The sequence below is a fragment of the Marmota monax genome, unplaced genomic scaffold (assembly GCF_021218885.2).
Source record: "Marmota monax isolate L192 unplaced genomic scaffold, Marmota_monax_Labrador192_F-V1.1 WCK01_AAM20220418_F8-fsc00220, whole genome shotgun sequence".
Taxonomy (NCBI): Eukaryota; Metazoa; Chordata; class Mammalia; order Rodentia; family Sciuridae; genus Marmota; species Marmota monax.
The window spans coordinates 1,083,230-1,107,170 of record NW_026693909.1 but is presented as its reverse complement, the minus strand read 5'-3'; the positions used below and the strand labels follow the sequence as shown (position 1 = coordinate 1,107,170).

At 56.6% G+C, this 23,941-nt stretch overlaps 4 protein-coding genes across 9 annotated transcripts; 2 read left to right on the top strand and 2 right to left on the bottom strand.

Moving 5' to 3' along the window:
• Positions 1–5,008: 5,008 nt before the first annotated feature.
• On the bottom strand, positions 5,009–8,303 carry Alyref (Aly/REF export factor). Its single transcript, XM_046463291.2, has 6 exons — positions 8,042–8,303; positions 7,638–7,769; positions 6,380–6,527; positions 5,718–5,781; positions 5,438–5,612; positions 5,009–5,321 (listed from the first exon to the last, which is right to left on the bottom strand). The coding sequence occupies exons 1-6, from the start codon at positions 8,276–8,278 to the stop codon at positions 5,307–5,309; spliced, it is 771 nt and encodes a 256-aa protein (XP_046319247.1). The 5' UTR covers positions 8,279–8,303; the 3' UTR covers positions 5,009–5,306.
• A 104-nt stretch (positions 8,304–8,407) lies between these two features.
• Positions 8,408–13,219, top strand: Anapc11 (anaphase promoting complex subunit 11). 4 transcript variants are annotated; one of them, XM_046463315.2, is made up of 3 exons: positions 8,408–8,555; positions 9,002–9,121; positions 12,775–13,219. In XM_046463315.2, exons 2-3 carry the CDS (start codon positions 9,013–9,015, stop codon positions 12,918–12,920), a joined length of 255 nt encoding a protein of 84 aa, XP_046319271.1. In that variant the 5' UTR covers positions 8,408–8,555; positions 9,002–9,012; the 3' UTR covers positions 12,921–13,219. The 4 variants fall into 4 exon arrangements, with proteins under 4 accessions (XP_046319271.1, XP_046319273.1, XP_046319272.1 ...); XM_046463317.2 differs by having other exon boundaries at positions 8,418–8,546; XM_046463316.2 differs by having other exon boundaries at positions 8,424–8,551.
• Positions 13,220–14,892: 1,673 nt separating this feature from the next.
• Npb (neuropeptide B) lies at positions 14,893–15,512 on the top strand. Its single transcript, XM_046463314.2, has 2 exons — positions 14,893–15,161; positions 15,243–15,512. The coding sequence occupies exons 1-2, from the start codon at positions 14,919–14,921 to the stop codon at positions 15,366–15,368; spliced, it is 369 nt and encodes a 122-aa protein (XP_046319270.1). The 5' UTR covers positions 14,893–14,918; the 3' UTR covers positions 15,369–15,512.
• Positions 15,513–16,542: 1,030 nt separating this feature from the next.
• Pcyt2 (phosphate cytidylyltransferase 2, ethanolamine) lies at positions 16,543–23,552 on the bottom strand. 3 transcript variants are annotated; one of them, XM_046463274.1, is made up of 14 exons: positions 23,418–23,551; positions 21,609–21,697; positions 20,990–21,151; positions 20,720–20,786; positions 19,919–20,003; positions 19,703–19,747; positions 19,470–19,523; positions 18,895–19,033; positions 18,606–18,688; positions 18,237–18,314; positions 17,822–17,887; positions 17,674–17,739; positions 17,359–17,447; positions 16,543–17,269 (listed from the first exon to the last, which is right to left on the bottom strand). In XM_046463274.1, the coding sequence occupies exons 1-14, from the start codon at positions 23,504–23,506 to the stop codon at positions 17,167–17,169; spliced, it is 1,215 nt and encodes a 404-aa protein (XP_046319230.1). In that variant the 5' UTR covers positions 23,507–23,551; the 3' UTR covers positions 16,543–17,166. The 3 variants fall into 3 exon arrangements, with proteins under 3 accessions (XP_046319230.1, XP_046319231.1, XP_058441224.1); XM_046463275.1 differs by lacking the exon at positions 19,470–19,523; XM_058585241.1 differs by lacking the exons at positions 16,543–17,269; positions 17,359–17,447; positions 17,674–17,739; positions 17,822–17,887 and adding an exon at positions 17,894–18,087 and having other exon boundaries at positions 23,418–23,552.
• Positions 23,553–23,941: the final 389 nt, after the last annotated feature.

Below are 23,941 nucleotides of genomic sequence, written 5' to 3'. Positions count from 1 at the left end.
TGGGGAAAAAAATGAAGAAAAACAGATATTCACCTAAATATCTCAAGATACTTATGGAGCCAGGCATAAAGGCACATACCTATAATCCTAGTGACTCAGTAGGCTGAGGCAGGAGGACCACAGGTTCCAGGCCAGCCTGAGGAACTTAGCAAGGCCCTGTCTCAGAGTAAAAAATAAAAAGGGCTCAGTGGTAGAGCACCCCAGGGATCAGTCCCTAGTATCTAAATAAATAAATCTCACAGAAGGATTTAGGGATAAAGTTTCCTGTCTACATTCTTCTCTCGATTCACTCAGAAAACATGGAGAACAAACTGCAGCAAATCATCATCTGGGGAGTCTAGGTAGAGTTATACAGGAATTTTTTTCAACGAATAGGAACACCAAAATTACATAGTAGCTTTTCAAACATTCAGTTAAATAAACAAGCTGACATTAACAGAAGGATTGAAGAGAGATGCTAGATCACAGCCCCGACCCTTTTTGAGATGGGGTGTAGCTAAGTTGTTCAGTTGGCCTTGAACTTGGGCCCTCCTGCCTAGGCCTCCCAAGTAGTTAATAGGCATGCACCTTATTTTATTTTAACATTTATTTTTTAGTTATAGGTGGACACAAAATCTTTTATTTTATTTTTATGTGGTACTGAGGATAGAACCTGGTGCCTCGTGCATGATAGGCGAACGCTCTACCTCTGAGCCACAACCCTAGCCCCAAGAGATACATATTTCTATTAAATTTAACAACACTGAACTTTCTGATACTGTGATAAAATACTTGAGACAAGCAATGTAATCAAAGAAAAGTTTATTTTGGCTTCCACTTTCAGTCCATGAGCTGTTGGCAGCTTGTTTGGGTGTATGGCAGCATAGTTTAGGATGGCAGCCAAGAAGTGAAAGAGGCCAGGGTCTCAATACCCCCTTCAAGGGCATGCTTCCAAAAACCTAACTTCCAACTGCCCTTCAGCCTATAAGGTCCTATCAGCAGCTAACAGCACAACAGACTGGAGTACAGGCATTCATCACATTCAAGAACATCAGTTGTTTCTAGGACCACAGGTGAAGGCCGCCAGGCCTGGTAACAAATCAGTATTTGAATCTATTTTGTTGCATGGATTAATGCCAAAAGTGTTCAACCCCATGAAGGCCATCAGTGTTCTCAAGTGAAATCCTCCAAGTTTCCCAGGAAAGTAAGTCTTTCTGTGATAACTTCTATCTTATCCAGACACGAAAAGGATTGCCAGACATGGTGGAGCACACCTATAAACCCAGCAACTCAAGGATTGCAAGTTCATAGCCAGCCTCAGCAACTTAGTAAGGCCCTTTCTCAAAATAAAAAGGGCTGAGAACATAGCTCAGTGGTAAACTCCTGGGTTTAATCCCCAATCCCCCCACCCCAACAAAACAAACTTAAAGACTTGGTGTGTAGCACAGTGGAAGTACCCTGGCCTGGCGTACATGGATCCGTGGGCTCAATTCCCAGGGCTGGGGACAGAGCTCAGTGATGGAGTGCCATCTAACACGGATGGCCCTGGTCTACTGGCCATGGGTGCAACTCTGGCCCTCCACTCACTGGCTCATCCCCTAGCTGGTGTCCTCACATTAATGCCTCAGGTCACCTACACCGCCCCCGCACTGGGATCTTGGGACTGTTCCTACCCTTCCCTGGTGTGTGCTCACCTTGGGCTCTTCTACTTGCTATTCTCTGCCTCTGCCAGTGAGCTTCACCTCCACTGTCCAAGGGTTCACAACTCCACCCTGCAAGGTTTTCCTCCATGGCCTCAATGGATACCCTGTGTCTGTACTTCACTTCCTTTCATCATTTTTTTAGGGTAACAGATTGAACCCAAGTGCACTCAACCACTGAGCACATCCCCAGCCCATTTTATTTTTTGAGACAGGATCTTGCTAAGTTGCTTAGGGCCTCACTAAGTTGCTGGGAGTATGGGAGTGTACCACCCTGCTCAGCCATCCTATTTTTAATTGTTTTTAGATGTTGATGAACTTTACTTGTTTATATGTGATGCTGAAGAATCGAACCCAGTGCCTCACACATGCTAGACAAGTGCTGTACCACTGAGCTACAGCTCCAGCCCTCCTCTTTTCTCCACTAGAATGTACTAGAGTTCTGTTAAGAGATTATGTATTTTGTTCAGTGCTTTTATCCCTGCAACGGGTGCACAAATTTTTGTTGGGTGAGTTAATAAACTTCATTTTCTTTAAGTTCTAAAGTGAACAGATCATATCACTAGATTTTTGAAAAGAGGAGAAAACTACATAGAACACTGAATAGAGTACAAGGCACAGGCCAGGGCCTCAACAGACATCTGACAGCTGTGCAGCTTGCTACGGAGCAGCGCTGTTCCGTCTACTTGACCACTGCACCTCCACTCCCCCTACTTCTTCTGTCACCATCACACCTATCATTACTGTGTTTTGTTTCCTACTTAAACCATCAGTTTGCTGAAAGCTAGAACAAAACTTACTAACTTACAAGATGACCCCATTGCAAGGTATAAACAGCAAGACAAATTATTACAATGGTGTCTGCATATAGCAACCAAACCATGAATCACTGAACCCAGCGCCTGAGGTCAGGTTAGGTCTAATAGGATTTGAACTCCAAAGGGAGGACAACTCCTTCTCAATGCATGGGTCTGGCGGGCCTTTGCTCCACTCCTCCTGCTTCCAATAGAAAGCCACTTCCACATGCACGGAGCTGACGTCAGCACTGGGTGCTCTCAGCTAACCTGGTAAGAGCTCTGAAACCTGGACTTGCTGCTTCTCCCCATTGCTGACCTTTCCTTCCTTCAGCCCATCTGAAAGCTCAGCCCCCCTCTTGCCCTTCCTGAGTCACATGCCCTCCTTTGAGCCAATCACTGTAGTTTCTCATGCAGACCACAGGGCTACAAAAGGAACTGGGTCACCCCAGGCACCTGAAGGGCTCTGGCAGCCAACCAAACATCTGCAGCTCATGGTCTGAGGGAGGAGCATAAAGGAGAAAAACCTGCATAACATCAAGTCTCAAGTCATCCTTTCCTCAAACACTCTTGGGGTCAGTGGTTTACCCTCCCTCTCTAGGCAGGAAACTGAGGCACCAGCCTCCAGAGGACCTGAACTACAGCATGTGCATTCCACAGAAGAGCCTCTATCTTCTTCCCTGAAAAATACCCAGACTAAGTGGCTCAGAGGACAAATGAGGTCTTCCCTGTGGTGCCCACTGGGAACAAAGGTCTACTTCAGAAAGTAGGTGACCCATCTCTTTTGCTCGCCACTTAAAAGGAAGCCAGGTGGCCTCCAGATTGGCCCCCTAGCAAAAGTAATTACAAATGGTCAGGCTTGCCACCCGCATGCCACTGTCCTCTACCTTCTGAACAGCAATTATGTCCCCACAGCAGACATTAGCCACTGCTCCTGTGATGTGACCCCATTTCCATCTCTTCCAACGCTTTCCTCTGAGCCACTTCCACTTGCCAGCTACCAAACCAAAGATATCCAACTCAAAGTAGCATTCTCATACAAGACACCTGGGTGTCTCTGCCCTACCTCCCACGTGTGTGACATAGCCAATCCGTGACTGCCACCTTCAGCCTGCTCCTTCCTGGGGCCTTCTCCCCGTTGACACACACCTACTGCACCTCACAACACATCATTCTGGTGTTCCTTCCTCCCAGGAAGGCCACAGCCCCTAACTCTCCTCGCTCCTCCCTGTGAGGTACACCTATCAAGTGCTTCCTCTGCTTGCTAGGCAGCAGGTATGGCTCCAACACTCAGGACCAGTCGAGGCCACCTTCTCAGGGACAGCCTCTGCCCACTGCATGGACTGCCTTGACTCTCATCTATTCCTCTGCTCTGGCAACTAGAGTCAGACATGCAGTAGTCCTTTCCCCTACTGGACGAGCCGCCTCAGAGAGCCAGAATGAGTCACCTTGTTTGTTAATAGTAGTGGCCCTTCCTGGCACAGGGAAAGGCTGTTCAGATGGCAGCCACTGATTTTTACGTAGGGTCACTGTAACTGACACACTCTCTCCTGCGTGACTCGAGTCAGACCAAACTTGGAAGCAGAGCTGGTCTGGAGCATGTGCCCAGTGGAACCTACTGTCTGCAGAGACAGCCATCAGTTCCCTGAGTGAACTCCCTCTCCAGCCTCAGTCTCCACAATACTCACACCAGCAGGGTAAGATCTAAAGCTCTTATCTCCACGTCCAACCCATTCTCAAAACAGTATCACCTACTTGACGTCAAGCTGTCCCTGTTGCCCTGCCCCCTCTGGCATGGAGGTTAGGTTCTGCCCTCACTTCCACGACCTACTTTATCACTATCAAACACAGCCAGCTCTCCAATGTCCTGGTCAGCCAACCAAGGATGCAGACATCAGGAAGATTGGGTGTGCTGGGACACACAGAAGTCTTCCCTACCACTACAGGACAACAAGCAATAGCAGAACATGTGCCTTGCACCAGGCATAAGGAGCCTAGAGACAACTTAGAAGTCTCTGGGAAAGTGTGCACGGGACCTATGCACACACCAAGCTGCTGTACGAGAGGGACTCAAACACCCCTGGATTTGATTATCTGCACAACTGTACAAAAGTAAGAGGGAAAATGTATGTCCTATTTATGAAAAGTTGGAACCACACAGAAGAATCAGAACCTCAGAGCCCAGGTTTCCCCGATATAGTGCAGAGAAGGGAAAGGATAGCCCAACAGCCTGTCATGGGAGACCTCGAGACACTGCACAGATGACCCACCCACCCTTGATCTTGTGGCACAGGCAGAGAGAACAGGCAGCTCTAGGGAAGGGGCCGCTGCGCCTCTGGTGTCCTCCCACCTATTGAATCAGAGAGTAAAGAGTTAGGAAAGGTGAGGAAGGGGACAGGAGAGTGGCAGCCACCACCTTCAAAGCACAGTTCCAACCCCATGCCAGGTGCCACAGACGGCTCTACTCTCCCCTCCCACAGGGCAGACACCCAGCGCTGCCAGGCAAGGGCTGTAGCAGCGGGATGGACCAGACAGTTCCAGGTCTACACACGTTTCTATTTTATTATGGCAAAGGTGAAAAACGTCACCTTCTCCACAACAGCAACCAGTAAAATTTATCCCAAAAATAACTTGGTACAAAACAGGTCTGTTTCAGAATTAAAAAAAAAGAAAGAAAGAAAGAAAGAAAAAACCTTTACATGAGTTTTTAAATCCTATTTTAAAACATAAAAGAAACAAATCCGTCATTGGCTGCACAGCCCAGCACCCCCTCCCACCAGGGAGCAGGGACGAGACGTCCGGGTCCTGTTCCACACACGGTTTGCCCGGCTGTTTAACTGGTGTCCATCTGAAACAGAGGGAGGAGGTTCACTCAGGAGGCCCTGGCCTCGGCCCATTCCTAGCTTTGCTAGCCCCAAAGGACCCACTCCCCCACTGTGGCCTTGGTGGCCTGCCGGGACTCACCCTTGCATTATAGGCGTCCAGCTGCGCGTCCAGCTCCTCCGCAGAGAGCTGCTGCTTTGAATTCCTGCCGGTACCTCTGCCTCTTCCCCGGCTACCTCCACGGGTCCCTCTCCTGGTGCCACCACCACCAAAGCCTCCAGAGCCACGGTTTCTAGTCATACCACCTCTGTTTATGCTGGCGAGGAAAAGAGAGCTCAATGACCGAGCTGGAAAGCCTTGAGGGGAACATGACCACACAACAAAGCTGATCTCCACAGACCCCAGAGACCATGGAACTCACCTCTGTACAGGTCTCCGCTGTGTGTCAATCTGTGATGTGACAAGCTGGATGTTCATGGGGCGGCCTGTGGCAAAGAACATAAGAAGGCTCACTCCAGAGGCTCTGAAGCCAGCCCAGGGGGCACCATACCCTGGTCTCCATGCAAGCTCTGGAAAGGGCCTTTGTGCGTCTCCAATGCCCCCAACAAGGGAAATGGCCTGGAGAGTCTGGTGGGAGAACAACAAATGGCAACAACAACAACCCCACCAACACCTCCTCACTCCTTCTCAGTCCAGGCTAGGTGGGCTGTTTGCTCAGATGTCCAGGGTGCTCATGGGTGGACAGGTGTGGGTGACCTGACGGAAGAAGAACAGGTACCTTTGTCTTTACGACTACAGCCCCGCACTCAGTTGTACTATGGCGGTTCTGAGAAGGCTTCACAGAAGTGAATCTTCCGGAAGGAGCTGAAGGAGGGGAGGGATGTAGCTTGCTGGATGGGGGTTCACAAGAGGTTGGTCCAGATGTGTGGGGCAGCATGAGAGGTGGCAGAATGGAAGAGAGAGACAAAGGGGCAAATGCAAAGTGTCCTCAGCCAGAGGGGCAACCCATATTCCTACAGGGACAGGTGCCAGCCCCAAACTCCACGAGCCCCACAGGCATCCTGGGCCCAGCCCCAGACTCACCATCCAAAGGGACACCGTTGTACTGTTTCATAGCCTTCAGGGCATCTGCTTTCCGTTCAAAGTGCACATCTGCTGTCCCTAAACTGCGGCCAGAGCGATCATAGTGCACAGCCGCCTTCTTCAGCGTTCCAAATTCAGCAAAGAGTTCCTAAGAGTCAGAAAGAGCATGTGTTGACAAGGCAGCTACACTGTGTTCCTCTACTGGCCCAGGGTCAGTCCCTGCAAGTATGAATGCTTGGGGTACATCCCTGGCAGCCATCTACAAAGAGGATGGGGCAGAGGTAACAGAAATTGAGGGAAGGGATGGGCTAGGAGAAACAGCAACTTTTAAGAGCACCTGAGTCAGGAAATCTCCTGCCCATCTGGGGACCTGACATTTGTACCACCATGCAGATAAAGCAAGTTGCAACGCTCCCTGGTACAAGGATTAAGGCACTCTCTTTTCTCGACAATGGAAAACTTAAAATACACTCAAGGGCTGTTTCACAAAACAGAAAAGGCCAAGAGCAAGGGAAGCTGTCCAATAGACCAGGCCGGCTCAAAGGGCCCACTGCCTCTGGAGCCCTGACCCCAGGCCCTCCCCCAAAGGCAGATTCTGGCTGCTCACCTTTCCCTCTCCTCCTACTCAAGCCTGCCTCAAAGACCGAGGTCAAGCACGCCATGGAAACTGCCCTGACCTCAGGCAGGCTGGGAGTTGGAGAGGGAACCCAGAGTGTGGGGCTGCTCCGGCCGCAGGCACACAGCAGGGAAGTGGAGTTCACCAAAAGCGGTTTCCAGTGGATGCCAGAAACCACCTTAAAAAAAGTGTTGAGACACTGTGAGTGCTCACTGGCCTTGCTCCGTCCCCATGGCAAGGTCACACGGTCGGGCTCCGGGGCCCGGCACCCTGCCCCAGACATCACCAATACTGCCTCTTGAGCAGAAAAAACACGGAGCCACCTATTCGTTCCGCAGTGCTGGGGACTGCAGTGGGGCCCTGCACACGCGGCGAGCACGCCGCCACGAGCCACGTCCCGGTCCCAAATCACTTTAAATGACTTTGAGGTCCGATCAAAAAGGGAAAAAGCCTCGTCCCCCAGAGATGGGCCTGGGGACCGTGCTGCTGACAAGTCCGGGAGGACGCTCCCGCGACCGCTCCTCGGGCCCCGGCGGTCCCCGCCCGACAGCCCTCGCCAGCGCCGGGGCGCCCTGGGCGGCCGCCAGCCCGGCCCCGAGGCGGGAAGCGGGACCGCGCGGTGCGCGAGCGGCGGGCTCCTACCTGGATGTCGGCGTCTGACACTCCGAAGTCCAGGTTGGACACCAGCAGCTTGCCCCCCGTCTCCACGCCGGCACCGCCCCCGAAGCCGCTGTCGAACAGGTCGTGCTGCCACTTGTCGGGAAGCTGCTTCGGCTGAAGGGAAAGCGCAAGCGGAGCAGCCCGTGAGCCTCGCCGCGGGCCCCTGGCCCGCTCCGCCAGCTGGCCCTCCCGCGCAAGCCCGCGGCCGCTCGCTCGCCTTCCCGCCGCCGCCGCCACGAGGGCCCGGCGGGATCGCACAAAGCGGCGGAAGAATCCCCGCCTCGGGGCCGGGCCTCGCGGCGCGACCTCGTCCCCGCCCACGGCTCCGCGGACGGTGCCCGCGCCTGCCGGGCCGCCCGCTCGCGCCCGCGCGGCCCCGCACTCACCCTGCTGTAGGGCGCCGGCCGGTTCCTGCCGCCGCCGCCCGCAGCGCCGCGGGCGATGGCCGGCCGGTTCCGCATGAGTCCGCCGCCTCGATTCACCCGCGCGGCGGCCTGCGCCCCGCCTCCACGGCCGCCCTGGGAGCCGGCCCTGCCGCGGCCCCGGCCCCCGCCGCGGCCGCCTCGCTGGCTCCGGTTCAGCTTAATGATGTCGTCCAGAGACATGTCCATTTTGTCGGCCATGGCGGGCGCGGAATCGGGCCTCAGCTCGAGCCCGCGCGTCAGCACGCTGGCGCGTCACTTCCGGCGCCGCGCGTGGCCTTCCGGCGCCGCGACCCCGGAGCGGCAGGCGATTGGCCGCGGCGAGCGCGGGGCGGGAAGACGCGTGCGCACTGGGAGCGGGGCTCGGCGAGCGCAGCTCTGAAGGCGCCGGACGCGGTGCGGTCGTTTTTATACCTTCCCGCGCGGACGCCGGCGCCGCCAACGGAAGGGCGGGGCGGCGCGTGATTAGGTGGCGTAGGTGCGAGGGCACAGGGTGGGCGGGGCTTGGCGCCCCTCTCTGCCCGAGGGTTGGGATGCGGGCGCGCGGGTCCGGGAGAGCTGCCCTCGGGCGACGAACGGCGTTGGCCAGGCCCCCAGCCCGCCTCCCTCGGGCCTGCGGGAGAGCAGCCACCACGCCTCCCCGCTCACTTCCGCTGGAGACTCCGCGCGGCGTCGTGGCGACTCCCTGAGAACCAGTGCGCCCTGCGGCCGGCGCAGGTCCGACCACAGCCCGGCGAGCAGAGCGGCCTGTGGCTCCTGCGCCCTGCGGGCGTGAGCCTCCGCGGACGTGGCGTCCGAACGCGGCCCCCAGGCGCTGCGCCGAGCGCCGAGCCCCGGCCGTCGGGCACCGCGCCCGCCTCGCTGCCCACACACTGCAGCTGCGCAGAATAACGTTAGCCGGTAACCCTCTGCCCTCGCCCGCAGGCCCCGCCGCCATGAAGGTGAAGATCAAGTGCTGGAACGGCGTGGCCACCTGGCTCTGGGTGGCCAACGACGAGAACTGTGGGATCTGCAGGATGGCATTCAATGGCTGCTGTCCAGACTGTAAGTGTCTCCTGCGCGCCCAGCTCTTGCTGGCCCACCCCGGCCTCGAAACCCCTGGCTTTCGTCTCCTTTCCAGAAAAGAGCCGGGCAGGTTGGGATCAGGTTCCTGCGGAGATCTGTAATGCCAGCGGCCTGGGAGGCTGAGGCAGGAGGACCACGACTTCAAAGCCAGCCTCAGCAAAAGTGTGGCGCTAAGCAACCCAGTGAGACCCTGTCTCTAAATAAAATACAACATAGGGCTGGGATGTGGCTGAGTGGTCGAGTGCCCCTGAGTTCGATCCCTGGAACACCACCCCACCCCACCCCGAAAAAAATCCGGTCAAAAGCCGGTGTGGTTCCTACCTGTGGGCCTTACTCTGAGGCTGAGATAGGAGGATCGCTTGAGCCCAGGAATTGGAGACCAGCAGAGCATGTGTAGCACCAAGAAAGATATGTTTTAGACACTTTGTTTGAAAATTCTCAAACAGTGAAACAAAGAAGGACACCTTTGGGCTGGAGATGTTGCTTGATAGTAGAGCACTTGTCTAGCATGTGCAAGAGAGAGACCCTGGGTTCCAACCCCAGTACTTCCCCCAGAAAAAGAAAGTATTTTATTTTTTTCAGTACTGGGGATTGAACCCAGGGACTCTTTAGCACTGAGCTACAGCCCGGGCCCTTTTTATTTTTTGAGACAGGGTCTCACTAAGTTGCTGAGGCAGGCCTCCAGCTTATGATTCTCCTCCCTCAGCCTCCCAAATCCCTGTGATTACAGGTATGCACTACTGAGTTGGTCATACCTAAAAAAAAAAAAAAAAAAAAAAATTCATGGTGGTACTGGGACTGGAACCCAGGCCTTAGACCTGTTATGCAGGCACTCCACCTTTAAACTACATCCCCAGCCTTCATGCTTAAGTCTTTAAAAGTAAACTGTGTGACCTTTTGTTGTTGGGGGCTGGGGTGTTTGTTTTTTCGTATTAGGGATTGGATGCAGGGGTGCGTTATCACCGAGCTACATCCCTAGTCATTTTTTTTTTTCTTCCAGCCATTTAACTCAGGGGCACTTGACTACTGAGCCACATCCCCAGCCCTATTCTGTATTTTATTTAGAGACAGGGTCTCACTGGGTTGCCAAGATTGTCCTCAAAGTTGGTGACTCTCCTACTTCAGCCTCCAATGTCACTGGAATTACAGGCATGTGCCACCAAGCCCAACTCAATTTTTTATATCTTCCCTGATTGAAAAGAAATTCCATCATCCAGGAGTTAATGCATTCTGACTTAATCTGATAGGTGAAATGTATCTTAAGAAAGAAATCATTGATTGGCTGGGTGTGGTGGCACATGCAAGAAAGAAATCACTGATTGATTGTATTTAAATGACTCCTAAAGCCAGGCGTGGTAATGCATGTTTATAATCCCAGCAAATCAGGAGGCTGAAGCAGGAGGATTGCAAGTTCAACCTCAGCCACTTAGGCCCTAAGCAACTTAGTGAGACCCTCTCTCAAAACAAAAAGGGCTGGGTGGTTGAGCACCTAGATTCAATTCCTGATAGCAAGAAAAATCTGTGAGACAGGTACAGGCGTGTACTGCTGCCTTCTAGCTACTCCAAAGGCTGAAGCAGGAGGGTCTCCAATTCAAGGCCAGCCTAGGCAACTCCTTGAGACCCTGCAAAAAGGAGCTGGGCGTGGTGGCACATGCACACCTGTAATCCCAGCATCACGGGAGGCTGAGGTTGGAGGATTTCAAGTTCAAAACCAGCCTCATCAACTTAGCGAGACCTTAAGCACCTCAGGGAGAAATCTCTAAGTAAGATATAAAAAGGGGCTGGGGATGTGGCTTTGTGGTTAGGTACTGCTGGGTTCAATCCTGGTGCCAAAAAAATAAGATAGAGATAACAAAAAGACCTTGGTGTGGCTTAGTAGTAGAGCATTTATCTGACGTGGGAAATAATTCAGAAACATTTTCAGTAACTTTGCCTTTTCTGGCCCCTCCCATAGGCTGGGCATGGGCAGTTGGTCCTGTGGATTGAAGATGGCTGTGGGGTACCTAAACCTGCTAGACCCCTTTAGGATGGACCCACACGTAGCCTGCAGAGCCTAGCCTGCAGCATGCCAGGGGTGTCTTTGACTGGGACATGAAAACAAGATCTTTGTGGTTGAACACTCAGCATTTCGTGCTTGGGTAGTGTGCGGAGTTTTTGTTAAAATGGCCTGTTGGCTGTAGAGAATAGGGAATTCAGTCCAGTGCTTGGAGTTAGCGGGATCTGATTTTAATGTGCAAAATGTTTTGCAGTCTAATATGCTTTCTGGATAGGTTAACTAGTGCCACATTTCTTTAACAACTGTGAGCAATCCAGAGTGACTAAGGCTATAATAAATCTGCTACATGACCCAGAGGGGCCTGGGTGAAAGCGGTCTTGTTGAGAGGTGTTTTAATTTAAAAAAAAAAAAGGGAAAAAAAAACCTCATCAGGACACTAGCAAGCCCTCCTGAGTCATCCTCAGGAGGTCCAGCCAGACCTCTGTACGTCCAGTCATTGGATGCCCAGCAGGCTGCCTACCAGTATCTGACTGGAAGGAGGGAGAACCTTCCTCCACAGTAGCCCTCCAACAGGGCCAACTGGGTGCCCACAACTGTGGTCTCACAGGCTCTAACCCTAATTTGAAAGGGGTGATTTCATTGAGACTTCTGCTGCTGATGGACAGGCACTGTGTGGAGACTGGGAGTAGATGTGACATAGAGCTGGCACCAGAGGGTGGGTTAGAGGCAGCGAGATTTAGCTCCTTGGTGCTAGACTGACTGGGGCAGGACTAGGGAGCATTGCTGTGCTCTGCATAGATCCTGAGAAATCAGGACAACTTTGATAGTATGAAGTGTCCCTCTCTGCACTCTCCTCTCCACAGGAAGCATCTCCAGACCCACAGGTTGGGTGTCTGCATCCTGTTCACCTGGCCTTGGAGATGGGGCCCTTTGAAGCTATACGTAGGAAGAAAGCTGGCCCTTAAATACCAGTGTCCCCAGGATGCTTGTAGGTCACCAAATCCCTGAAGTCCAAAGAGGATCTTCTAGGTCTCCACCTCCTGCTTTGATAAAGAGAGAATAGCTCACTGCTCAGATCAGCTCCTTGGCATCTGACCAGTAATGTTACTTTCTGGTTATCACAGTGGGTCAAGAGTCCACAGATGGTCCCCAAGGCCCGTGAGGTCAGATGTTGTCTCTTTACCCAAACTCTGAAGGTACAGGGTTCTTGTGGTCCAGCCAGACTCGCTCCCCTCTGTTTCACTTGGTGTAGGGGTGGGTGTTGAGAGCCACAGCCGAGTAGGGATGGCACATGGCATTTTGCCAGAAGGAGTGGTTGAGAGGTGACACCAGAGAGCCATTAAGATGATGATAATTAAGAGACAGGGTTTCACTGAATTGCTTAGGGCCTTGTTAAATTGCTGAGGCTGGCTTTGAACTTGTGATCCTCCTGCCTCAGCCTCCCAAGCTGCTGGAATTACAAGCGAGCCTGACCAGATTTTTGTCTTTGAAACATGAGACAGGAGAGGTACTGGCCTGGGGTAGGAGCCACAGCCTGATGTCCTAGGACCCCTTTCTGGCTTGCCACATGCTCTGTGTAGCCTGCCTGAGAATGCTGGGCCCTCCCTAATGCTGTCCCATCTTGGCCCTCCTGCAGGTAAGGTGCCTGGCGATGACTGCCCGCTGGTGTGGGGCCAGTGCTCACACTGCTTCCACATGCACTGCATCCTCAAGTGGCTCAACGCGCAGCAGGTGCAGCAGCACTGCCCCATGTGCCGGCAGGAGTGGAAGTTCAAGGAGTGAGTCGCCCATGCTGCACCTGGACCCCTCTCCCCCACCCCAAGATGGCCCTGAGTCCCCCTTTTCCTAGTGGGACCTGATGGCCATGGTCTGGAGACAGTCCTTGGGCTGTGACAGGGTTGAAACAAGGACCGGAGCCTGTTTGTTGTTTTCCATCACAATGCTGACGCTTTTATTCAATAAATAAAACTCATTAAAGTACCTGAGCCTTGCTGGAGGCTTTGGCTGCCTGTGTCTTGGCACATTGATGAAGCTGCAGTGTTTTGATATGAAAACTCTCATGAATAAACATCTTGATGAAACACCGCTGAAGTCCTGAGTCACAGTTCTGGGAAAAGAGTGCAGAATCATGAAAGAGCCTGGGGCAGGGCATGGCCAAATCAAGGCCCCGGAATGGAATATGTGTGTGCCAACGGGAGCCACAGCAGCCATGTCCTGTCAGTGGGCTTCTTAATGGCTGTCACCCCCAGAACCCTCACTCCGGCCTTGGCAGGAGGAAGATGTCCCCGAGCAAGTTCTGGTAGTGTCAGGTGGGCTGCAGATGGCTATGGCATTCTGTTCTCACAGAACCTTGTCCTTTGTTCAAACTGAAGACCAGGTCCAGTGCAGGCTCTCCATGTTGGGATGTCTCCAGGTGTCCTAGGGAAGGACACCTCTCAGGAGGCTCCTCTGGTCCCCACAGCCAAGAGAAGGCACCTACGGAGGGACCAGCAGCCCACTGCCGTCCTTCCTATGCTGTTCTTAGTAGCTTCTGCTACTAGGCACTCGGAACCCGGGCCCAGCGTGAGCCAGCATGGGGCCCCACTCCTGGGAACCTAACCTGGGAACCAGTTCTGCCCTCGTCCTCTCTGAAGCATCTTCTCATGAGACAGGACATGTCTGCCAGGGCTCAGGCTCCTCAGGCTAACCTCTGAACCCTCTATCGCCACAAAGCCTCCCTCTTGGCTTCCCTGCCATTTGAGTTCCCACTGAGTTCCACCTGGGTCCTTTCCTGCGGGTCAGCTCCACCCATCTCTGGTCTGCTCACCAGACCTCCCAGAATGTTGAGTTTCTCTGGAGATCACAAACCTAGTAGCCACCCCACTCTGCACATGGGGGCTCCAGTTCCTGCCCTTTGATCCCATTGTTCTGCTGCCTGCCTCCTCCCAGGTCAGGACCTCTGTAAAGTCCTCATCAAACCCTGTAGCATTCCCCCCTCTTAGCCCCCTGTTCCAGGAAGCCACAGAAACTCCTGTGGGAGGGTCACCCCACTGGTCTCTGCAGACTCTTCCCAAGCATCCTCTTACCTCCCTGGGAGGACCCCTTCCTTACTCCCACCTGTCCTAGGCAGGGACTGAGCCCTGTTTGTGGCCTTGGCCCTGGCATGCAGGTGGTGTTCAGTATGTCTTATTTCTGGGCAGTCTCCTGTGTGCCCAGTATTGGCTGAAGGAATGCAGGGAAGGCTCCAGGTGGAAGTATCTCAGAGACCACCATACAGGGTCAGAGCTGGGCAGGGAGCCGCCTGGGGTCTGCAGTCTCTTAGTCTGGCCTTCCCAAAGTTGGGTCCTGGCCTTGCTACCCTCCTCTTCCTATAGGATCCAGCCAGTAACAGAACCTCCCACCATGGGCATGAACCACACCGTGGCCCCCATGCTTTACCCAGGGACTTTAATGCCTATGGTCAAGAATTTTCAGTTCCCCTTTAGGGAGGGAGAATCTGTCCCTTGAGTACTGTGCAGGTACAGTCTTGGGAGTGCTGGGGACTGGGTGGGAGGTGGATCCTTGGGCTATTTGGGGGTTCAGTGCTGTCAGTCCAGGATGGACGGGTCAGTGGGAGGGTCTGTGCGCCTCAGCATGATGCTGCGTGGGCCTCACCCGAGCCTCCTGCATGCCCTATGCCTGCGGGACGCTGACGGGTCCCCTCCCGCCCCGCCCCCGCCCTGTCACCGCAGTAGATATAAGGCGGCCAGGCTCTGCGGCTCCACCTGGACGCTCCCCAGCCCTCCCGCTGCCTGCGTCCTCATGGCCCGGCACGCGACGCTGGTGGCCACGGCCCTGGCGCTGCTCTTGCTGCTGGCTCCACAGGGCCTTGCGTGGTACAAGCCGGCGGCCGGGCCCAGCCATTACTCGGTGGGCCGCGCCGCGGGGCTACTGTCCGGCTTCCGCGGATCCCCGTTTGCGCGGCGCTCGGAGCTCGCCGGCGGGACGGGCCTCCAGCGCCGCGCCGGCGCCTCCTCGGAGCTGCGGCCCAGCCTGCGGAGCCTCGTGAGTGCGCGCAGGGGGGCGGCGGGGGCCGGTGGGTGCGGGCGGCCCCCTCAGCCTCCACAGCCTCCACCGCCCACCCAGGCCGTGTGCGTCAAGGACGTCACCCCGAACCTGCAGAGCTGCCAGCGGCTCCCCGACGGCGGGACCTTCCAGTGCAAGGCGGATGTCTTCCTGTCGCGGCGCGCCGCCGACTGCCATCGCACCTGAGCCCCCGGCCCAAAATACCAACCTCGTTGACCCGGTGGGTGCCCCCAACGCCCACTGCCCGCTCAGGGACCCCCAGACCTGCCTCGCGGGATGGCACCCCTGACCCTCCCTCCCCGCCCCGTGCAGTAATCCGCCAAATGAATAAAGGAGAAGCTCAGTCAAGTCTTCAGAGGGGGACTGCTGGAGTGGGGGGGGGGGGGGCCTCGAGCAGGGCGGGGCCCCGAAGTCACCCAGACTAGTGGCCGCCTGGCCCGTAAAACCAGGGTTCCTGCTAGGGTGCCCCAGGTGCCGCTCTCCTCTGGTCAAGCTGGCTCCCCTCACCCTTGGCACACTCAAGGGTTCTGGGTCTTCCTCTAGAGCATGAGCTGGGACCTCTGGCTGCTTCCCTCTTGTTCCACTCCTGGCAGGGCGGACAGAAGGCCCAGAGTTCTGCGGTCTGCCTCTCAGGGTGTCCCCATTGTGCCCTTGCCAGCTGGACCTGCCAGCCCTCCACCCAGGGATTCCATGAGTGGCAGGTGAGCAGGGAGTCTCCCCTGGCTGGACCATGTGTCTTTGGGGTGCTGGGCCCAGGCTCTACCTGCTGCTGGTGCAGATCAGTCCCCAGCCCCTGCTCCAGGGTGCAAGCAGCAGCATATTCTAGGTGCTGGCATGTCTAGGCCAGGCCTGTTCTCTGCCCAGCCCAGCAGCCAGGCAGCCATGCCCTACCAGATCTAGCCTGCAGGCACTGCCTGGCCTCTCTGCTCAGGAATCCCACAGCTCAGGGGTCTGAACATGAGCACCACCCCACTTCTGAGACTGGGGGCACAGAGGGAAAGTGGGTGAGGCTTCTGTTGGGATTGTAAAGCAGACCTCAAAATCAGCTGGATTAAAAGGAAAGGGCAGGCCCATCTTCCTCAGAGGAACCTGCCCCTTTCCACCTGGTTCAGCAGCTCAAAGTGGGGAGGGCATTGGGCTGGAAAGCACCTTCATATTCTTCTTTTTGCAGAACTGGGAATGAGCCCAGGGACTAATGCACCCTAGGTAGGGCCTTGCTGTACCACTGAGCCACACCTATAGCCCTAATTCCCGCATCTGAATTCAACAGACATGCCAAATCATTGCCTCCCAGCCCCACTGGTAGGCAGCCCCAAGGCTCTGCGGCCTTCCTGGTCTTGCCACTCCAGAAGCCCTGTGGTGGGTGGGTGAGCTGGGGGCAGACACAGCACTTCCCAGCAGGCTTTATTCAGTTGCACCAGAGATGTACAAATCAAGACCAGGAAGTCTGTTGGGAGGGCAGCAGGACAAGTGCACCTTCCTGGAGCCAGGCACAGGGTACTGGGATGAGCTGCAGGGCACAGGGTGCCCAATGGGGAGTGACCCCAGGAACACAGCTCCCCAAAGCCATCCACTCTGTGCCTTCCACAAAGCTGGATAAGCAAGAAGTGCAGCCTCCAGCCAGGCAGGAGGGTCATCTCTCTCCAAGATGGGGGAGGAGCAGCAGTTAGAAACCACTGGATGGAAGCACACAGGAGCAACAGCCTTCAATATCACTGGTCCTCTCTGCCCACCCTGCCTGCTGGGCTGCTCCACTGCCGGATGCCTTCTCTGAGCAGGAGGAGCTGAGAGCCCACTACAAAACAGGCACCTTGCAGGCAGGCAGGAGTAGTGCCCTCCCCACCAGCCCTGCTGGAGCCAGGCCAGTTAGTGGGTGGTGCTGCAGCTTCCTTTAGAATTGCGTGAGCCAAACTCTAAGACGCAGAAGCAGAGCGGGGCAGGCACCGGCACAGGGGCTCTCCGTGACAGTCCTCCAGTCGGAAGTCTAGTCGCCCTCCCCCACAGGCTGTATCTCCTGCTGCCTGGTGGCCTCGAGGAAGGCCAGCTCCTTGGCTTCTTTCTTCTGGTTTCGTGCCTCATACTCTAACCTGGGGGCCGGGCTATGGTGAGCTGCGCCAGGGAATCTTCCCTCTGCTGGCAGCTGCTTGGTACCCACCCCAAGGGGCCCTGGGGATACCTGTTTTTAATGATCCTCTGCACAATGAGGTCCGTAGTGAGGTCACTGCCACTGTCAATCTGATAGAAGATGCCTCTCCTCTTGGGTTCCTGGAAGCCTCAAGGAGAGAGAGATGAGTTCCCTCCTGACCACAGAAACTAGCTGTCTCTGCCCTGCCCCAGAGGGAGGCTAGCACAGGGCCAGGAGAGCAAGCACTGGTGCTCATTAGCAACCTGCCTCCCTGTCCCCTGGAGCCACACAGCAGCAAGGATCTCTGTGCCATCCCAGAGACAGGTGAAGCCTCAGGGAGCTGCATCGGGGAGCAGTGAAACCCACCTGGTAGGGATCAGAGCCATCCCTGTCAGGCACGATGTCTGTCTTCCCATGACAGACAAGGTCCACCTGGGAAGGGAGCAGGGGTCAGCCCAGGTGCCTCTCTGGGAGCCACAGCAGCACCAAGTACCTACCCCACGAGAAGCCTCACCTTGAAGTGACCCAGGAGCTCTGCTGTGACCGCATATGGGGCCCCAATCACCACTTCTGACACATACTGTGGGGACAAGGAGCAGAGAAGCTTGGGACAAGGAGTCGTGGCAGAGGTCCCCAACCCTGGCAGGCAGGACTGGAGAATGGCAGGAGATGGCCCTAGATGCAGGGCTGAGGTTGCAGGTGAGCGAGCAGAGACAGGCAGGGCTGGGGCTGGCTGGCCAGGGAGCCCACGGCGTCCTGCCTCCTGGGCCTCTTGGGTTCCTTAGTTGGGAAGAAACACACCACCAAGGAGGCCAGACCACCTTACCAAGTGGGATGGACAGGCACCCACACCCTGGCTCAGGGAAGCCTTTGGAAGGGAGAGGCCAGGGGATGTTCCCCTTCCGGGCTGGCTCCTAGCCTGTGCTCACCCGGCAGGCCAGCACACTCAAGGTCCGCTCATGCAGGTTCATGATGGGGTAGTTCTTCCCCTTGTAGCGATTGACCTCCTAAGGGCAGAGCAAGGTCAGCTCAGCTTCAGGGCCTCATGTGGACCGGGTGTTCTCCCTCCCAGTGATGCCTTATGGGCAGGAGTTAGGAGAGGAGCCAGGCAGAACGGTTCTGGACCCCAGAAGAGACCCAAGCTCACCCACCCAGGAGGTCTCTTTTGCTTTCAAAAGGCACTTGAAGCCTCGTTCCTCCACAGGCCACTTGTGCCCAACATCCACCCTGGAGCCCCACCAGGGCCTCATGGCCCGTCAATTGTCTGGGTCTGGGGAACAAGGAGGCAGGGCAGAGACCTGGTCAAAGTGCAGGCCGGCGATGACGTAGGGCCTGTCAGCTAGCCTGTACACCTTCTCGAGAAAGTCCACGTGCCCAATATCTGTACACAGGTCAAGAGGCAACAACAGGCAAGAGGGCAGAGAGCTCCCGCCTCCCAGGGAGTTGGCTCAGCACCTCACCACTCTTTCTCCCTGCCAGGCTGCTCTCCCCGCACCCCAGCCCAGTCCCAGGGCCTTGAGGGGCCTGTGGCCCAGGTTCCCCTTCCATGGTGTGGGCGTGGCACCACAGTGGTACGGAGGAGGATACGGAACAGGTCAAAGGCACCAGCCACATAGATAACCGTCTCCCCTGGCTGGGGCTCCTTCCCAGAAGCAAACTGGATGATCTTCTGGGATGTCTGTAGAAACTGGGACACCCCTGTCCAGGGGTTGCGCCCCCTAGGACACTGTCAGCCAAAAGAGGAAGCTGGTCAGCAGCAGAGGCCTCTCAGGCATGTCCCTTGTCCAGCTCCTTCCTGGGACCACTCTTCTGGGTATAGGGCTGCCTGTACCCCTGTCTGTCATGGTGGGGATTGGGGAGCAGACGCAGTGGGCACCATGGGTCAGGACTTCACACCCCCACTGCAGCATGCCACAACCCAGAGGCCCACTGGGTCTGTTTCCAGGCAGGTACCTGGAACAGGGCAGGAGCAGGGACACCACCGCCAGTCCAGGCAAGGCCACTGCCACTGGCAGGACTGTGGCTCTGCCTAATGGCCACAGTAGGTACTGCAACTAACACCAGCTCCACTTGGTGGACTCACCACCATGAGGTACAGAACCTAGTGGCCTGTGGACACAGCCCTCTGGGAACCCAGCACCCTTAGGCCACCATCTGGTCACCTGGGAGGAGCCTTCTGAGGAAAGTATGTCCCCGGCAGGTGTCGGGTGAGGGGGCTACAAAGGGAGAGAGGGGCAGGCCATTTGGTTAGAGGCCACCTGTCAGTTCCAGGCAGGGAGGGAGGAGAGCTGGCCTTTCCCTAAAGAGAGCCCCAAGGGGAGTGTGGGTGGTGGAGGAGGGGCAGCCAAGCACTGGCTGCACTCCCAGGTGGCCTTACTGGCCAGAGCTCACTCACCTTGCCAAAGCTGTCTGCGTACTCCCTGTACTCGGAGGACATCTCCTGCACAGGAGGGACAGCCGCTGAGGGGTCTTACCCTCCAGACTTGCCAACCCCATGACTGCATAGCTTGTGGCTCCCCCAGCCAGAGGAGAGGTTGAGGAAGAGAAAGATGGGGAAGGGTGGTTGTCCTCAACCCAGGGAACCAGGGACCCTGCCCCATCCTGCACTCACCTGGCTGCTATGATGGGCCTTGGTCACAAGCAGCATGCGGCCCACGAGGTCTGTGGTAGATACGCCCTGGGTGCGTTTGCACTCTCTGGGGGGACCAAAGGGAGTATGGGGGGGTTCCTGTCCTGGACCCACAGGACCCCTTTGTCAGGCTCCACCTGCAGTGGACCCCACCCGAGGGACATGACCTTAACCCTGCCTGTGCACCTCTCTGCACTGACCACAACAGAACACAGAATTGGAGCATGGGGAAGAGCCTGTACTGAGATCAGCTAGAGAGAGGCAGGAGCAGAGCAGAAAGGTCACTAAGGCCCATTCCTGCAGTGCTGGGAGCTGGGAGCAGGCAGGGCAGACTCAGGGTGGTCCCCATTCTGCATCAGGCCCCCAGCCTCCCTCACACCCAGGTCCTGCCTGACTGTGCCCTCTCTGCCAAGGGAATTCCAGCTTGCCCCATTTCTTGCAGGAGCCACTGGCCACAACTAGGTCTTTAAAGTAATTAAAAGCCAGCTCCCAAAGGGCACAAGTCCCATAAGGCACTCACCAGCTGTGCTAGGCTGTGGTGGCCGTGCTCACAGCTCTGATCAAGAACCTGGCCATCCCTGCTAAGCTCTGCCTGTAACACGTCTCTGAAGCCCTGGAATTGCCATGAAGTAAGGGCCACAACAAGCGCTCCCCTTCCTGTGTACCCAGTCTTGGCCAGAAGCCCAGACACTCTTCTCAGAGGAGGCCACAAAGCGGCCAAGAATGAGCTGGAAGGAACCCTTGCACTTGGTGCCCTGACTGGTAGGCCACCTGGGGACTTACCTGTACCTCCCAGCCTGTTTCACTTCCTCGTAGGTGTCACGGCCATCTACAGTCAGTGTGATGTCATCTAGAGAGTGACATGCACACCAAGACAAGGAGGCTCAGCCTAGAGCCAGCACCCAGCTCCCCTCTCAGTCCCCAGCCTGTCCCAGTATCTGTGCACTTATTTCTGGGGAGGGAGCAGAGCTTTCCTGGAGCCCACAGGGAGGAGGCCCACCATTGCCAGGTACCACCCGGGACCTGAGCGCAGCCCCAGGCCCTCCCACTCACTGCCGTGCACACAGAAGTCGCAGTTGTACTTGTCCAGCGTCTCCAGGGTGGTGACATAGGGAGCCGCAGGCACCACCTCGTCCACCCACTTGATGGCCTGCACCATTTTGTATCTCTCCTCCTGGGTGAACACCGGGGGCCCTTTGTGCTTGGCGATCTCCTCTATGACCACAAGACAAGACAAGGATGAGAGAGGTGACCTCCAGCCCCCCAGGCTCCTTCCTCAGGAGCCGCCCTGTCCTGTACTTACAGTGGGGTGTAGTAGGGAGCCTGCCTCTCACTGGGTGCTCAGGCCACGGGGCAAGACCACCGCTGTGCTCTGGCCAGCAAAATGGATCAGAGCATCTGCTGGGTAACAGGACAGCCCCTCAGTCTAGGCGCTGAGGAGCCAGGACAGGGGTGGAGGGGATGGGCCGCACAGCCAAGGAGCCTGTCATGAATGCCACCGGCCTGTTCTCTATAGCTGGGGCCTTCCTCAGTCAGGCAAAGCTGGGTTGAGCTTGCCAAGCTCCCTCACAGCCAAGCTCTGGGAAGGATGTGTGGACCTGCCCTACCTGACCCAGTCAGAGAAGACCATGTCAGACTGTGGGTGGTGTGGGCACAGCAGCCTGCACCTTACCATCGGTGTGAACGCCCACAATCAGGTAATCTCCCATGGCTCGTGCCTGGCGCAGCTGGTTGGAATGGCCATAATGCACCATGTCATAGCTGTGGGGACAGACAGGGCAGTCAGGCCCTATGTTAAGGAAGGTAGGTGGTAAGGGGCATTGTGGGGCACATCTTTGATCCTTCCAGAATTCGTGAGATAGCTCTCTTGAAAAAACACCGGGGGAAACTGCTACCCAGGATCTATCCAGAAGCAGGATTTCAGCAGGGAGGTGGGCACTAAGATGTCCACCCCCCAAGATCCAGGGCCAGAGGTCAGGACCCTATCAGTGTCAGGACTAGAAAGGATGGTGCACCCAGGGACAGGCCTGGAGGAGAGCACGGCTGAGGAGCTCCCAGGACAGACTCTCCCACTGGTGGCCGTGGTCACTTCTCAGGCCTCAGGTGGTTTCTGCACTTGTCCCCTTCTTTCACTAAATACAACCTGCTGTGGGGAGTCACTTTAAACTTTAAAACAAACATTGTGGGTTGGGTCCGGATCCTATTCTACCTTGAGGTCCCTGGGGTCAACACAAAACCAAAACTCCAACCAAAGAAGCCTGGGAATCACTGGTTTTGAAAATTTTGGTTCCTCCCCCACTGCCTGGCTTAGTGAAAAACAGCCTGTGTCACTTGGTTCTACAGCTCTTATCCTCAAATCCGAGTCTAGCTATGAGTGCATTCTCCAGTTCAAGGCTCCTCAGCCCCTGCAATGTGCTGGGCCCCAGGTGCTCCTGCACACTTTGGGAACAGCCCTCGAAATCCTCTGTGGGCCAATGCTGGGCCCTGGGTTGGCTCTACCTCCCTCCAGAGATCCCCATCCCCTGTGAGGTATGATCAGGTGACCTGGAGCAGCCCCCCACCTCTCAGAATAGCCATTTACCACTCTCACCACAGTGCAGGGGGTCCCAGCAGACAAACTGGGTGGGGTTACAGGATTCAGGCCCAGGGTCAACTTCATCCAGCCATGTGCCCTCTGCACAGGATGGATGGGAGGAGGGGTCAGAGGCTGGATTGGGGGAACACACGGAGGAAAGAGTGACACTGAATCCTAGCTACTGCGGCCTGTGGCCTGATTGGGGTGGGCCCCTGGCCAGGGCCAAGGTCAGAGTACAACAGGAAGCCGAGTTCCCTCTTCCCAAGGTGACTCAGGTGCAAAAGAGATAAGGTTCTGCCCGCTCCCTTTAAGCCTTCTCAGGAGCTATGGGCTGACTAGCCAAGGTCCTTCCCCACTCCATCAGGTGCAGGCCTGTGAAATCACTGAGGGCAGCAAGCTATCGGAAAGGTCAACTTTCCTTCTACTTGTTGACAGCCCCAAAGTTTCTTCAAAACAATGACCTCCTCTAAATTGCCAGAAAGCCCATGGCATTCCTGACCCACCGCGGGCTGGGAGCCTGTGTGCTCCATAGCGCCTCGGACGACCTGGCAGTCCCCAGTGAGCGCCCGAGGGGCGCATCTCCAGTTTTCCGGAAGGACACTGCCGGCTGCATCAGCGTCTGCACATTTCGCGCCTAACCTCGCGCCTAACCTCCAAGTGATGGGACGTGGGCTGGCCTCGCGCAGCGGGGAGCGACAGAGCCCCGGAAGGCTCCAAGCCCAAGCCGGCAGGCGTCGCTGAGGAGCCCAGGGGGACATCAGGGAAACCCTGGACTAGGCCCCCGCGATCCGACCGGGGTCGGTGGCACACCGAAGGGCGCGACCGCAGGCGCGGGCCGGCCCCCAGGCAACTGCCGGCGCCGACCCCGGGAGGAGACTGCTGGCCGCCCGTCCCCGCCCCGCTCACCAGCCGTCGCACCACACCCGCACCGCGCGCCTGCCCGCTGGGCTCGGCCGCTCCGCGCCGCCCGCCGCCCCGTGCCCGTTACGGATCATGGCCCCGCAGCGGCGGTGCGGTCCCGCAGCTCCGGTGACTCCGAGCGCCGCCGCCCCGCCCCGCCTCGCCTCGCGCGCGGCGTCACGCGGGCCTCACCCGCGGCGCATGGCCAATGGCAGGAGCCGCCAACACCGGGCTCCGCCCTCAGGCCCCGCCCACCACCCGGCAGCACTTGGCCAATGGAGAGCACCTCTTGGCCCCGCCCCCAGCATGCAGCCAATGATCAGCATCTCCGAGCCCGACCGCCCCTCCGCCCACCAGCGCAGCCAATGGCATACGTCACCCCCGCCCTCCGGCCACACTGGCCTCTGTGACTCGCCGCACACCTGGCAGAAAGGACTGGCTGGTACCGCGCGGGTGCTTCCGCCACCGCCTCAGTACAACAGTGGCGGAGCTTTTAAGCAACCTCTGCGCCTAGGAGCCGGCTCGCGGCC